Here is a 14,521-nt window from a genome sequence, read left to right as displayed (position 1 = left end):
AAAGAATCTCATCCGGTGAAGTGTGTCTTCCATTCATTACTTCTGAAGGACAATTGGCAGATTTTCTCACCAAGGGCATTTCCAAGGCAAGGCTTCAACATGATACTGGCAAGCTAGGCATGATTAACATCTATGCTTAGCTTGAGGGGGAGTGTAGAGGAGATGGGCCGAATGGTCCATAGACTGTCATTTCATGTTATGTTATGTTTCTCTTTGTTATGGGCCTTATTCTGGGCCCATACTCTATAATGTTCTGTTTTTTGTATTTTTCTGCCCACTCAAGGGCCTCTCTGTGATTTATCAAAGATTAACACCTTAATAAAATATTTAGAGTGTTAGAGTGAGGTTAAGTTCGAAACTCTCACTCTCTAACACTCATTGCCGCCAGCTCTCTCTCTTCCCTTCCTCTCTTGTTTGTTTAGTTTCTGTTTTGCATCTAATCTCAAACAGTTCTATTCATCAAGTGAATTGTTTTCGACTAAGATTAAGAAGAAAGCTTGAAGAAAAAGAAGAGAAAATTTGAGAAAATTGGGTACAGACTCTTAACTGTGACTTTGTTCCCACTCATAACCATAAAGAGAAAATACAGTAAAAAGACAATTGTGCCTATGCTACATTGTTGCTTATTTATACAATACAAAAATACCCCCACTACATTTCCAACATCCATGGCCTAAATGATGCCTAGGTAGCACCTATTCGCCTAACAAGGAAAGATGGTAAAAGCAATGTGTACCATCCATAAGAAATAAATGAAGAACAATAAAATAGATTACACGAAATAGGTTCTGTTCAACATTTAAGCAGTATATATAAAATGGAAAGAAAGTAAGAGCAATATGTACCATCATTTCAGCTTCTAATGGAGCTTCAACAACTTCAAATTCAGCCCCCTTGTAGCTAAGAGTTCGACATAAATACATACCCCTGAAAGGTGTGATGAAATAACTTAACTACATGTTGTAATCCAGATTCTTCAAAAAGAATACTTAAAATAAACTAGCCTCGCTTTCATGTCCATTGCAACAAGCTCCAGTGCTCCAACACCACCTTTATCAAGAGCACCTGCAGAAAATTGTTATACATGATTAAACCATGTTTGGTTGACATTGAAGAAACAGGATAGCAAAAGAAGAGAGAAGTGCATTAATATATACACATATAGTAACAGAAAATATATCACTTGATACCATGATGACAGAGAAATTAATTTATCTAGTTTACATACTATGGAAGAGAAAAGCAACATCAAAAACACAAATTGTCAACAGTAGAACCTATTAATAAATAGCAAGTCAGAAGTACGCATGAACCATTGGAAAGAAAATAGGAAAATGAACATCACAGAAAGTCAACATTTCTTGAACAATAGCCACAACAGATGAATTGTATTAGGCTGGATGCAATTAAACAATTGCTTACAGCACATCATCCCAACCATGATATCCAATTTTCCAGCCCAAATCTACAAAATATGAAAGAAAAGAAAAAAAAATAGGTTCTATTATCAAGATCCTAGAACTAATAAATTTGAAGAAATCAAAACTACCAGAAAGATAGTTCACCATCAGCAAAAACACATCTTCTAAATCTATATTAACCAAGTCTGCAGCTCCAGTGAGACCACATTAACAAAAACACAAAAAGAAAAAAATGCAAAAGAAAATGTAAGAATTCAATATAATGGTATGCATCAGATAACAAAACACAAACCTAGAAAATCACGGAATTCAGGAAAACATGTTCCAGCTCCCCAGAGTCCTAGTCTGGCCATATAACCCATATTACGTGGTTCTGATGCACCAGTTGCTGAGCAATAAATAACACGAGCTTCAGGAAGTCGAGCCTGTTATGATAGAATTTAAAATCAACAGTTAAAAATCAGTTCACTAAAGCTAATGGTACGCTACCATAAGATCACAAAAAGAAGAAGTCTATGCAGTGTGTCTGTATAAAGGGGCAGCCCAGTGCACAAGGCTCCTGCCAATGCAGGGTCTGGGGAGGGACGGATGTATGCAGCCTTACCCCTCCATATACAAGAGGCTGTTTCCAAGATTTGCACCATGATCACCCAGGTCACAATGGAGCAATCCAACCATTGCATTAAGACCCACCCTCATTGTCTGGGGAGGGACAGTGTGTCTGTACCTTTTGATATTTATTTTTAACATAGTTGTCCATATATTTGGTGGTATGATAGTATGCATGTTAATGTTTGTGTGTTTTTTGTGGTGTATTTGGTGGCAATCTTTGTTAATAAAGGTCTATGTGTATCTGTCGGTGTAAATGAATAATGAGTATGTTTGAGTATGACTGCATGTGTGTGCATGTGACTTTGCTTTTGTGTAAATGAATGCATCTATTGGTATGAATATGTTTGAGTATGACTGCATGCGCGCACACGCACGCACACACACACATAGAGAGGGGGAGGAGAGGGAGGAAAGAACAGTCAGGTGCATGCAAAGCAAGTCTTCAAGCCATCCTAAACATGGAGTCAACTTATCACAAGAGTTACAAATACCCCAATTTATTTATAGCTGACAATGATACAGAGAGAAATCTTCAGTAATGTTATATGAGGATAGAACTTTTCTTTTGTTTCCCATTTTTCTGTGGGAGAAGGGGATTGAAGTGACACCACATGCAAAGCATACCTTTAACTTACCTAAAAACGCAGGGAATGTAGGTCTAATCAAGAACCTCGAGCAGTGTCATAGGTGAGTCACTTTTATTGCATGTGCAAGTGCCTTGCCTGAACCCAGCTCCTTTCAAAAAGTATGCACCTGCTGCACCTCGTGCCTCATCCCAGGTGTACACCTTTTTTAGATATGTCATTTTTTTAGTTTTTTTCTTAGATTCTTATGTGTTCTGCACCTGCTGTGGAGAAAGCTCTGGAGACATGGAACACTTATTTCTTCACTGCAAGTTCACGAGGGAACTTTGGTTGAAGGCTTTGAGATGCTTCAAGGTGTATTTGTGCTTCCTGAAAGGTCTTTTGGAGTTACTTTGGAGATGGAACCTAGCTGGCTTATCTAAAAAAAGGAAAAGCCATCTGGGGAGTAATTCCACCAGCAGTACTGTGGACAGTTTGGACAGAGAGGAACAGGAGGATTTTAGAGGACAAATACAACTCGGTTGATTCAGTGCTAAAAGTTTTTTGGGGAACAATTTATTATTGGGTGGCTTCTGACAAATTATTCAAGAACATTCCATACAATACTTTTTTTGACAACTGCAACATATTTGTTTTCCTGCTCAGTGTCTTACTGTGCAGGTCTCCTGTATTTTCTCCTCTTCTTTAATGAAATACTTTACCTTTTCTCAAAAATAAATAAATAAATAAAAACAAAAACTTTTCAAATACCTGAAGCCTTAGCTCTAGAAAATAGAATCTCAAGTAGCAAAATTTCCACCAAAAAAGCAATAATGATACAACTAATATCTGACAGTTAATCATGAAATAGAACACACTATGACTAAAATCACAAAATCAACCCTTTATATATATGGACCAAAAATTTAGATCTAGGGCTCTGCCCCAAACCCCTGCATGGACTTGTTTGGGCTTGCCTCAAGGGACCTTTATGGAGGCAAAAGGCAGATATCCTAGGGATAAGAATGCAAGATATTTCAATTTACACTAGTTCCTTTAAGTAATTTAGCTAGAAGATAAATAAACAGATTGAAAACTTTACATGCTTGAATTATCAAGTGCATCAAACGCTTTGGTACAATCCACATATGTTTGCTTTTACTTCCACATTTTCATTTTGAAAAATTTTTATATGTTATTCTTACGTTTTTTAATTTGAGCCAATGGACGTTTAAAAACATTTGTTATGTGTTGCGTTTTTCTTTTTTATTTTTAATTTATTTCAAAAATTCGTCTTGTTTGAAAAAGGTATTGTGCAATGCACCTCAGTCACTAGAAGGCCCTTGCAGTTTTCTTGTTTAAAACACCACCATTGACTAAAGGACAAACCCCAGTAAAAGCTCAAGACATCAGTGCAATCAAGCACTGTATTAAAATTACAATGTACTACCCACAACAAGAAACCCCAACATAAGTCTTCCATCCCTACATTTTTCCTAGCCATATTGTCCAGCAAGGAGTTCATTCATTGATCAAAGAATCCATCTAAAAACAATTTTAATTCTTGATACAAAATCTAGCCTATGAAAAGGCAAAAGGGCCTAAGATGCAATTTAAGCATAGATCAAAATATCAATATGGTACATACCAACACCTTGGGTACTGGTGTATAGATGTAGACCAAAACTCTTACATTGTTTTTTATTTTAACAGCATAAAAGGCATTCCATCTTCCAAAACTTTGAAAAACCCCAAAACTCCTCTGTATTGATGTATCATGAATCTCAGTTACCACCATTAGATCTTCATATAGATGTTAATCTTTTTTTATAAGCAACCAAGAAATCATTCATTCGTTAATTATAAACAGAATATACAATGAAATATACAAACATTGGAAAGCAAAAAGTGTTATCTCACCCCCTTTTTGGTCAAGTTACAAAATAGTCCAAATCAATTCCTGAGTGCCCCTTACTTTGCTAATGTATCAGACATGTTGGCTTAATACTGCACCCATTGAATCTGTACTTGCATATCACTGATTTTTTTATTTTTTTGAGAAAAGTTAACCAAGATTCATTAATAAAAAAGAGGTACATGGGGAGATGTACAAAGCAGGGGAAGAACCCCTGTAAATTACAAAGGAGGAAACTTGTCGCTATAAAGTTGCTCTAAGAACACTCCACATTTAGGTAAGCCATCTGCTGTATGATTGTATTCCCTTGGAATCCAAACTAACTTTACATTTAGGCAGTCCAAATAGTCCCTGGCCTCTTCAAGATAGTGAATTAATCTCCAAGGCCCTCCCTCTTTATCTCTTAACCATTTTATAGTATTGGCTGAATCACCTGCAATGGTTACATTTTGAATTCCCAAATTTTTTATTATTCTGATTCTTGTGGGGACAGCCAAAACTTCAGCCTTAGTGGAATCTGACATGCCAATTGGGCCGCTGAAAGAGCAACAGATGTGTGGCAAAATATAGAGGGAGAGAAGAAGAAAATTTTCATTAATTATGATAAAAACATATTGGGCATACAACTTAAATAAGAAAAGATAGCAGAGACAAACCCCTAGAATCTGTCTCAATCAGGGATTGACTAAATCTTTCCCTTAATCCTAGGATATGACTTTCCTGAATTTATTCAAATCTAATCCTTCCTAAATTTATTCAAATCTCTTAATCAATCATATATTTCTTAATTTGCCGCAAATCCTATCTTTCTTAATTTGCCGACACTCCCCCTCAAGTTGGTCCAAAGAAATCTATCATGCCCAACTTGCTAACTTGAAGTTCAAATGGTCGTCTCAACAAGCCCTTAGTCAAAACATCTGTAACTTGCTGTGTGGTTGGTACAAACGGAGTGCAAATTACTCCTTCAAGTTTCTCCTTTATAAAGTGTCTATCAATCTCAACATGTTTAGTCCTGTCATGTAGAACCGGATTATGAGCAATGCTGATAACTGCCTTGTTATCGCAATACAGTTTCATAGGAAAACTCATTGGTCTCTTAGATCTGCTAGCACCCTCTTTAGCCAAAGAACCTCACACACCCCATGAGCCATTGATCTGAATTCAGCCTCAGCACTGCTTCTAGCAACTATACTTTGCTTCTTGCTTCTCCAAGTAACTAAATTGCCCCAAAGAAATGTGCAGTACCCCGAAGTTGACCTTCTGTCAGGAATTAAAACCTTTTGCAAATATTTTGTGAAACCGTAATATATATGTATATCTCTAGGGCTTTGTGGCCTAGAGAGAGATAATATGATGTCTAGCATCCTTAAAGTTTCTTTTCCTCTTCCCACATTACCCAAACAAAACAAAAATTGTAGGCTGGAACCCAGCCTAGGACTCAGTCCAAGTCATCCAACACCTCCCTATCAAACTTATTGGCCTAAAGTCTTTTGCTTCCAAGACTCCCCCTTTCCTTGGGATGAGACAAAGAAAGGTTGAGATAAGGCCTTTGTTAACAATGGCCGAAGAGTGGAATTCCCTAAAAAAATCCATAATATCTGACTTTACTGTTTCCCAACACTGCTGGAAGAAAGAGATGGGAAAGCCATCCGGACCTGGAGCCCTATCTCCATCCATGCTAAAGACAGATTTTTTAATTTCTTCCTCTTCAAAGCTTCTTTCCAACCAATCCCTTTTTTCAGCTGATAAAGTCATGCCTTCCCATCTACTAAATGTGAATTGATCACTACTAACCTTGGAGAAGAGATTGTTGAAAAAGGAGAGGAAGGCTTCCTTAATTTTCTCAGGATTTTCCTCTTCCCTCTGGTTCTCTTTCAGCTTGGAGAAGAAGTTTTTCCTGTTCCTTCCCGAGGCATAAGTGTGAAAATATCTAGAATTATTGTCTCCTTTCAGCCATTTCACTCTTGATCATTGTCTCCAGTAAATTTCTTCTCTTCTGATTAGTTGTTCCCATTCCTTTTTCAAATCTGCTCTTCTACTTCTGTTCAGAGCATCAAGGGTCCCATTTTGTTCTCTACTATCCAGCTCCTCGATCTCTGTAAGAACTCTTTTCTTTTCTTCTTGAACAGCTTTGAATACCTCTCTCCCCCAAACTTTCAGGTTTCTCTTTAGAGCTCTTAATTTCTGTAGGGGCCTAAAGCCCGCCCAACCCTCTACATTGCAATCTTCCCACCATTCTACAGCCTTTTTATTGAAATCTTTGTGAGATAACCAGAATATTTTCAGTCTAAAAGGTGTCTTTCTTCTGATGATTCTTTCTGTGTTTAGCACAATAAGCCAGTGGTCTGAAGTACATCTAGGACAAAGTTCTTGGCGAAGGTTGGAGAATCTTTCCAGCCACTCCTGAGAAAGCAGAAGTCTATCAAGTTTGCAACTTATGGCATTTTCTTGCATATTTGACAAGGTGAAGAGTCCATTAGTAAGGGGGAGGTCACACAAGTTATGCCTGGAGATGAATTTTGAGAAATTCCTCATACTTCTTATTGGGGCTCTACCATTAGAATGTTAAAAAGAAAAACAGCCTTTTGAGAAGAAATGACTGTTTAGAAAGTTGCAAAAATTCAAAAGAAAGTAGCAGAAATCAGAGTTCAAGAGGAGAGAAGAAGAAGAAGAAGGTGGCGGCAACTTGGGTTCAAAGAGAGAGATTTTCTAAGATAATCTCTTTTCTTACTCCCTTAATTCTATTTCATTAAGTAAAACTTTAGTAATTTATAGAGAAGCCCCTAGTGGGGCAGAAAATTAAAAAGACATGACATAAAAAAGAATAAAGCCTAGATTGAAGCCCATTACATCAAAGAACATAAAAGATAAAAAAGGATAAACAGCCTATGGGCCATTCAGCCCATCTTCTCTACACTCCCCCTCAAAATGAGCATAGATGTCAATCATGCCAAGTTTGCCAGTATCATGCTGAAGTTTAGCCTTGGGAATGCCCTTGGTGAGAAAATCAGCCAATTGTCCTTCAGAGGTGATGAAAGGTAGACACACTTCTCCAGAAGCCACTCTTTCTCAAATGAAGTGTTTGTCAACTTCAATATGCTTAGTTCTCATGTTGCACTGGGTTGTGAGCAATGTTGATGGTGGTCTGATTATCACAATAGAAAATCATTGGCTTATCAGGCTCAATACCCAATTCCTCCATCAAGGATCTAAGCCACAATAGTTCAGAAACTCCATGAGCCATGGCTCTGTATTCTGCTTCGGCTGAAGATCGAGCAACAACTGATTGTTTCTTGCTTCTCCAAGAGAATATTACTCAGTCAACATCTATGTAAGCTTCAAGTTTCAAATGGCCATGCTTAGCAAATAGAATTCCCTTTCCAAGGGAGCCCTTCAAATAACACAGAATCTACTCTGCTGCAGCCATGTGAGTATCCTTAGGAGCATGCATGAACTGACTGATGCAACTGATAGCATATGAAATGTCTGGCCAAGTCATGCATAGATAAAGAAGTTTTCCAAGTAGTCTCTGGAAGACTCCCTTATCTTCTAACAGTATTCCATCTGAAGCAGAAAGTTTATGGCTCATATCGAATAGGAGTAGCACCTGGTCTAGCACCCATCTTCCCTATTTCAGAGAGCAAATCAAGGACATACTTTCTCTGGGAGATAAGGATCCCATCCTTAGATCTAACAACTTCTACGCCAAGAAAGTATCTCAATTCCCCCACATCTTTGAGATCATTAATCCCTAAGACATCATTACCACAACAATATCATCAACATACACAATCAGGTAAACGGCCAAGGATCCTCTCTTCTTCACAAAGAGGGTAAGATCAGATTGTGTTTGTACATAGCCAAAGCTAACAAGGGCAGCCCTAAACCTTTCAAACCATGCTATAGGGGACTGTTTTAGTCCATAAAAAGATTTCTTCATCCTACAAACCTTTCCTTTCATATCTGTTTCATACATCCCAGGAGGAAGAGACATATAGACCTCCTCATGTAACTCTCCATTCAGAAATGCATTCTTTACATCCAGTTGATAAAGTAGTCAGTCTGAGCGTGCAGCCAAAGATAGCAAAACTCTCACAGAAGGCATCTTGGCAACAGGGGCAAAGGTCTCCAGATAATCAATCCCATATGTCTATGTATAGCCTTTTGCAACCAGCCTAACCTTGTACCTTTCAATGGTGCCATCAGCATGATATTTGATAGTAAAAACCCACTTATAACCTACTAGATCCTTCCCTTTAGGCAACTCAACCACTTCCCAAGTATCATTCTTGTGTAGGGCATCAATTTCTGTTCTCATAGCATCCCTCCATTTTGGAATAATAAGAGCTTTTGACACAGACCTGGGAATTGGGTTAAAAGCAACAAAAGAAAGGTAGGCAAAATATGGAGAGCAAAATATAAGAAAGGTGTTTGGAAATGCAATGTGCAGTACACTTCTTTTTTCCTTTCCTAATAGCAATGGGGATATCAAGGTCTGGGAATGATGGCTCCACAGGGGTTGTAGCAGTACCTGTCGTTTCATCTGTAACTGGAAGTGCATGAGGCTCATGTGTTGGAGGGGAAACAATCTGCTCACTTATGGTTCTCTGTCGTTGGTACAACCTGGGATTAAAAAGAGGGTGAGGAGGCAAAGGAGCAGGAATAGGAACACTAGAATGAGAGTGAAGTGACTGATCCTCCCTTGATTCATTTGAAGGAGGAAGAGACTCAGCAAAAGACTCAACTAGGACAGGAAAAGGAAGAGCAAACACCTGTGACAAATCATCCCCCTTTGGACAATGTCTCTCCAGAGAAGAACCATAAAAGAAAGAAAGCTCATCAAAGGTGACATCCATTGAGACATATCAAGTGCCAGACTTCGGACCAAAATAACAGTAGCCCTTTTGTGTGGGGGAATAACCAAGGAAGATACACTTGTGGGCTTTTGGTTCAAATTTATGTCTCTCGACACTTGGGATATGTAAATAACAAGTGCAGCCAAAGACACGAAGAGGAATAGGAAAAAGATCCTTGCCCGAATGAAGAAGACTGAAGGGTGACTTAAACCCTAAAACCCTGGATGGCATATGGTTTATAAGGTAGGTAGCAGTGAGAACAGCATCACCCCAAGATTTAGTAGGGACATGTGAGGCAAATAGAATACTTCTTGCAACTTCAACAATATGTCTATTTTTTCTTTCAGCAACTCCATTCTGTTCTGGGGTCCTAACACAAAAGCTTTGATGAATAACCCCTAAATCAGTGAGATAGCAGTTTAGGTTTCTCACAAAATATTCTTTTGCATTGTCGGATCTGAAAATTTTAATGCTAGTATCAAACTGGATTAGGATAAATTCATGGAATTGCCTCACAAGTCTGGGAACTTCATCACGAGACTTCAAAAATATCCAAGTCAATCGAGAAAAGTCATCAATGAACAAGATAAAATATTTGTAGCAACCAATAGAAGGTAAGTGGTAAGGCCCCCACACATCAGAGAGTACAATATTAAAAGGAGAATAAGCTCTTTTATTACTCAGAGGATACCTGTTTCTACAATGTTTTGACAGTTCACAAGACTCACAATGAATACTGGACAAACTAATTCCCTTAAACAATCCTGGGAATAAATGACTTATTGCAGAAAAAAGAAAGATGACCCAAACGAAAATGACATAACATGACTCAATTGATGGACTCTGTAGATGTAGACCCAAAAGCAGCTTTTCCAGATTGTTCATGGCACTATCCAGGAGTATCCAGCAGATATATTCCATTCGCCTCACGGACACTCCCAATCACCTTTTGAGACTCCAGATCCTAAAAAACACAATAGAAAGGGAGGAAGGTTACACAACAATTTAATGACTTAGTTAGGCTACTTACAGATAACAAGTTTGCATTTAGTCTGGGTACATGAATAGCAGAAGGAAGAACCAAAGAGTCTATAGCCTTGATGGTTCCCTTGCCAGAGATAGGGGCAAAAGAGCCATCGGCTAAGGTGATTTTGTCACGTCCAAGAAGTAAATCATATGAAACAAACAAGTAGAAAGGTTGGTCATATGATTAGAAGCACCAAAATCAATAATTCAAGGGATCCTAGATTAACAGAAATGAGTGCATGATTGGTAGAAGCCCGTATACCTGAATGAGCAAATGCAGAAGAGATTGAATTTCCTGAAGTGTTGGAAGAAGAGGTCACACCCTCTAGGTGACTGATCATCCTCCCAAACTTCTCATATTCTGCCTTCATAGCTACTAATTGCTCACTAGCCGTCACCTCTTCAGTTTCGTATCTGGCACTATCTGAACCAACAGCAACATTGGCTCTCCCTGCCTCTATATTATCAGACTTCTTCTGAAACCGAAGTGGCAGGAGCTCAGGGTGCAATTTCCAACACTTGTATTTAGTATGTTTTGACTTTTTACAATACTCACAGATAATCTCTTTCTTCCCCGAGCTACTTGGAGTCCCTGCAATCCCCTTGGGTTTCACTCCCATATTAGCAAAGTGATCATCTAGACCAGCCCCTTGGACCTGGACATGTCTTCTGCTTTATTCACTACTTACCAAGGCATATGCTTGAGACAGTGAGACACTATCCTTAGATAAAATATTTTGCTTTGTAATGTCGTACTCTAGATTTAACCCTGTCAAGAACTCAAACACCTTTTTTCTCTTAACCAATTTTTTGTAGGTCTCAGCATCCTTAGTGGTGTCCCAGGCTACAGCTTCTATCAAATCTATTTCTTGCCATAAAGACTTCAGTGTTGAAAGTATACAGCTAATGGTTTCTCCCCCTATCACAAATTCTTCACATCACTTCTCAACTTGTAAACCCTAGCCATATTTAATTTTTGGGAATATGTTTCTGCAACACTATCCCAAATTTCCTTTGCTAAATTCATCCCCAAATAGTGCTGACTAATCTGTGATTGCATTGAGTTCACAAGCCATCCAATAACAGTATAATTTTCTTGCATCCACTTTTCATATGATGGATCATCTTCCAGAGAAGCCTTTTTGCTTCTGGAGATAAAACCTCATTTGCCTCTACTACAAATATGAATTTTTACTGATTGTGACCAAGCCAGATAATTAGTTCCATCCAGCTTGACTGTGGTCACAGCCAATAGAGAGTCTACAGAGGCTCTCGGAACTTGTCTGAATTCAGTAACATGCTTGCTTTCAAAGATTGAGGAGTTCATCTTCTTAAATACTTCAAAAATGACTTCAAACAACTTCGAATAACAACAAATGAAGACAAAACAAAAACTGTGTTGTGAGCCAACCTCTATGCAGTCGTACAAATAACCTGCATCACACCCAGAAATTGGGAGAAACAAAGAAAACTCAACCGCTCCTTGTAGACTTCATAGAACACCAATCCACTTGATTCGATCTTCAAGAAGAAGAATGAGAAGGCCTTCAGTCACTGAGTGCCCACGTCAAACTCCCTATGGGGCCTACAATCAGATTTCTCTAGAAAATTAGGGTTTTGGGCAACACATTTGAATCTGTCAAGAGGGCAACAAAACCAGTCCCCTTCTCTCCATAAACAACTAACAACTGAGCTGAAATAGGTTTCTTTAACTATTCATACGATTCAGTTCTCCATACACACTGTGTATGGGAAAAAAAGGTGAAAAAAAGGGAAAAACAAGCCAGATCTGGTACCAAGAAGAAAAACAGCCTTTTGAGAAGGACTGTTTAGAAAGTTGCAAAAATTCAAAAGAAAGTAGCAGAAATCAGAGTTCAAGAGGAGAGAAGAAGAAGAAGGTGGTGGCTACTTGGGTTTAGAGAAAGAGATTTTCTAACATAATCTCTTCCCTTACTCCCTTAATTCTATTTCATTAAGTTAAACTTTAGTAATTTACAGAGAAGCCCCTAGTTGGGCAAAAAATTAAAAAGACAACATAAGAAAGAATAAAGCCCAGATTAAGGCCCATTACATCAAAGAACATAAAAGATAAAAAAGGATAAACAGCCTATGGGCCATTCAGCCCATCTTCTCTACATGTTCCAAACTAAATCTTGTGACGTTGAAGTCTCCAGCTAAGTACCACGGGATATCCTCCTCCGCATGCAAGGAATCCAGTTCTTCCCAAAATCTCTCTATCGGAGGAAGAGTTAGGGCCATATACTCCGGTAAAAATCCAGTTGAAATTATCTTTTTTAAGTTTGTGAACAAGATCGAGACTAAGAACTCACCTTTGTCAATCTCCAAACCCGAGATTTCAACTCCCTTCCAACTTAATATCTTCATTTTGTCACTCTACCAGAATTTCCCTTGTTTGCCCTACTTCCGTCGGCAGTACAATCCATTAATCACCATTGAAGCCTCTTTAGTTCTTTTTTGGGACCTCGTTTCTTATTTTTCCCCAAACTCTTTCCGGTTTTGATCTTCTCTTTCTCAAGAGATGTCTGTTTTTCATCTTCTTCATCTCTTCTTTTAATTTCCAAAACTTCAATTATGTTGTCATTTCTCAAATTCACCTTTGTCTTCCTGCCACTGCTTGACGAAGCAACTATCTGAGGATCTTTCTGCTTTGGATGGGATGACAATACATTTGAACCTAAGAATGTAGAAGATAAAAGAAGATGAGAGTTAGTAGAAGTGACTAGAGGTTGAAATTTAGACGCATAAGAAAGGAGGAATATCTCCCTGAATGCCGATTAGGAATTTGACTGGATATGGGAGAAGGGGTTGGCGATTCTCTTCCTTGTCTACGATCAGAGGAGTCTGATTCTGAGATTGTTCCAAAGTTCGCATCAACCAAGTGAGTTTCTTCAAGTATCTCCACACTTCCCCAAAGCTCTTTCCTAGTGAACAAGTGTTTTGCCCTTTCAAGAGCTAACTGTCGAGGGTCTGGTTCTGGTTCTATTTCTGTTGTATAAGGACTAAAATCTTCCTCTGTGTCTTCTTCTTCGTTGGCAGGAGGGGAATCCGACCTTACAGAAGGAGTAGAAGCCTTGAAGACATTTCTTGAGTGTCGGCTCGAGCTGGGGGGGAGTTTTAGGGATGGGCTGGCCAAAGAAGGGGGTTGCTAGTGAGCTTGAAGAGTTTGGGCCTAAACCTGGGCCCTGGGTTTGAGGGTACCGGCCCAAGATTGTGGTTGCTGGTGGGCTTGAATAGTTTGGGCCTAAACATGGGCCTTAAGTTGGGCCCAAGATTTCAAACCTATTAGAAGGTGGCTTAGGCTTAAAAGGTCGACTTTTGGGGGGAATTTTGAAATTTGAAAAGTTTCTTTAAAAGGGGGGTGTGACTGTCCATCTTCCTTGTTCCTTTTGTCTACCTCGGGAGTTTTAAGTTTTATGGGGAAAGAACTCTCCTGCACTGTTGCATGGGCTCCCACCGCGACTTTTTGTTACCCCAACTATATCCTCTAGTCTGATCAGGTTCCTAAGCAGTAAAGTTTTCACATGGATAGGTGTCATTAGGGCGAGTCAACTCGGAGTGAGAGGGAAGTGACTCGTTCGTCTTCTCCACATCCATTGAGAGGTAGAACCACACTTTTCTATCCAGTACTGGGATTGCTCTGAGAATGGCATGAATACCACGATTCTTTACCCTAATTCTAGCGAAGTCCAACTCAGAGAGGTTTAGGGTTCCGGGGTCTATTTCTCCAAGGCCTCCACAAAGATCTCCTATCAGCTAAAGAGTTTCCTTCGTCCAGAGGTGGAAGGGTAAACCCCACAGCCTTGGCCAGCCTCTAAAGCTCAACTGTTTTGGGACTGCATTTACCTTTGGCCACCAGCGCTCGATTTGAACCCATTCTTCGATGACAAAGAAAGATTTAATCTTGGTCCAAGCTAAAATAAGTTCTTCCAAAGGGGCAAAACCCACTACTTTATTTTGTTCAAAGGGGCGCAGTTTCAGTAGGGATTCTGAGTGAAGATTTGTATACAGTCCTAACTCAACTTCTTCTCAATTCAACGAAGGTGGTTTCGAGCAAACAAAAGCCAGCTTCCAGTTACCAAATGGTTTGTCTTGGTGGACAATAGACAG

The 14,521-nt window shown here is 39.0% G+C and overlaps 1 protein-coding gene across 1 annotated transcript in view; it reads right to left on the bottom strand.

The window, feature by feature from the left end:
- The window catches only part of EMB1135 (RING/FYVE/PHD zinc finger superfamily protein), a 109,076-nt gene that overhangs the window by 71,522 nt on the left and 23,033 nt on the right, over positions 1 to 14,521 (bottom strand). Inside the window, exons 8-10 of the mRNA XM_088954611.1 lie at positions 1,714 to 1,846; positions 1,005 to 1,065; positions 846 to 927 (exon numbers count right to left, since the gene is read on the bottom strand). Of these exons, the coding sequence (XP_088810737.1) occupies positions 846 to 927; positions 1,005 to 1,065; positions 1,714 to 1,846 (276 nt within the window). The remainder of the gene's footprint in view (positions 1 to 845; positions 928 to 1,004; positions 1,066 to 1,713; positions 1,847 to 14,521) is intronic.

This window comes from Nelumbo lutea, chromosome 7 (genome assembly GCF_056320005.1).
Source record: "Nelumbo lutea isolate HS-2025 chromosome 7, American lotus-T2T, whole genome shotgun sequence".
NCBI lineage: Eukaryota > Viridiplantae > Streptophyta > Magnoliopsida > Proteales > Nelumbonaceae > Nelumbo > Nelumbo lutea.
This window is presented reverse-complemented; position numbering and strand designations above follow the sequence as displayed.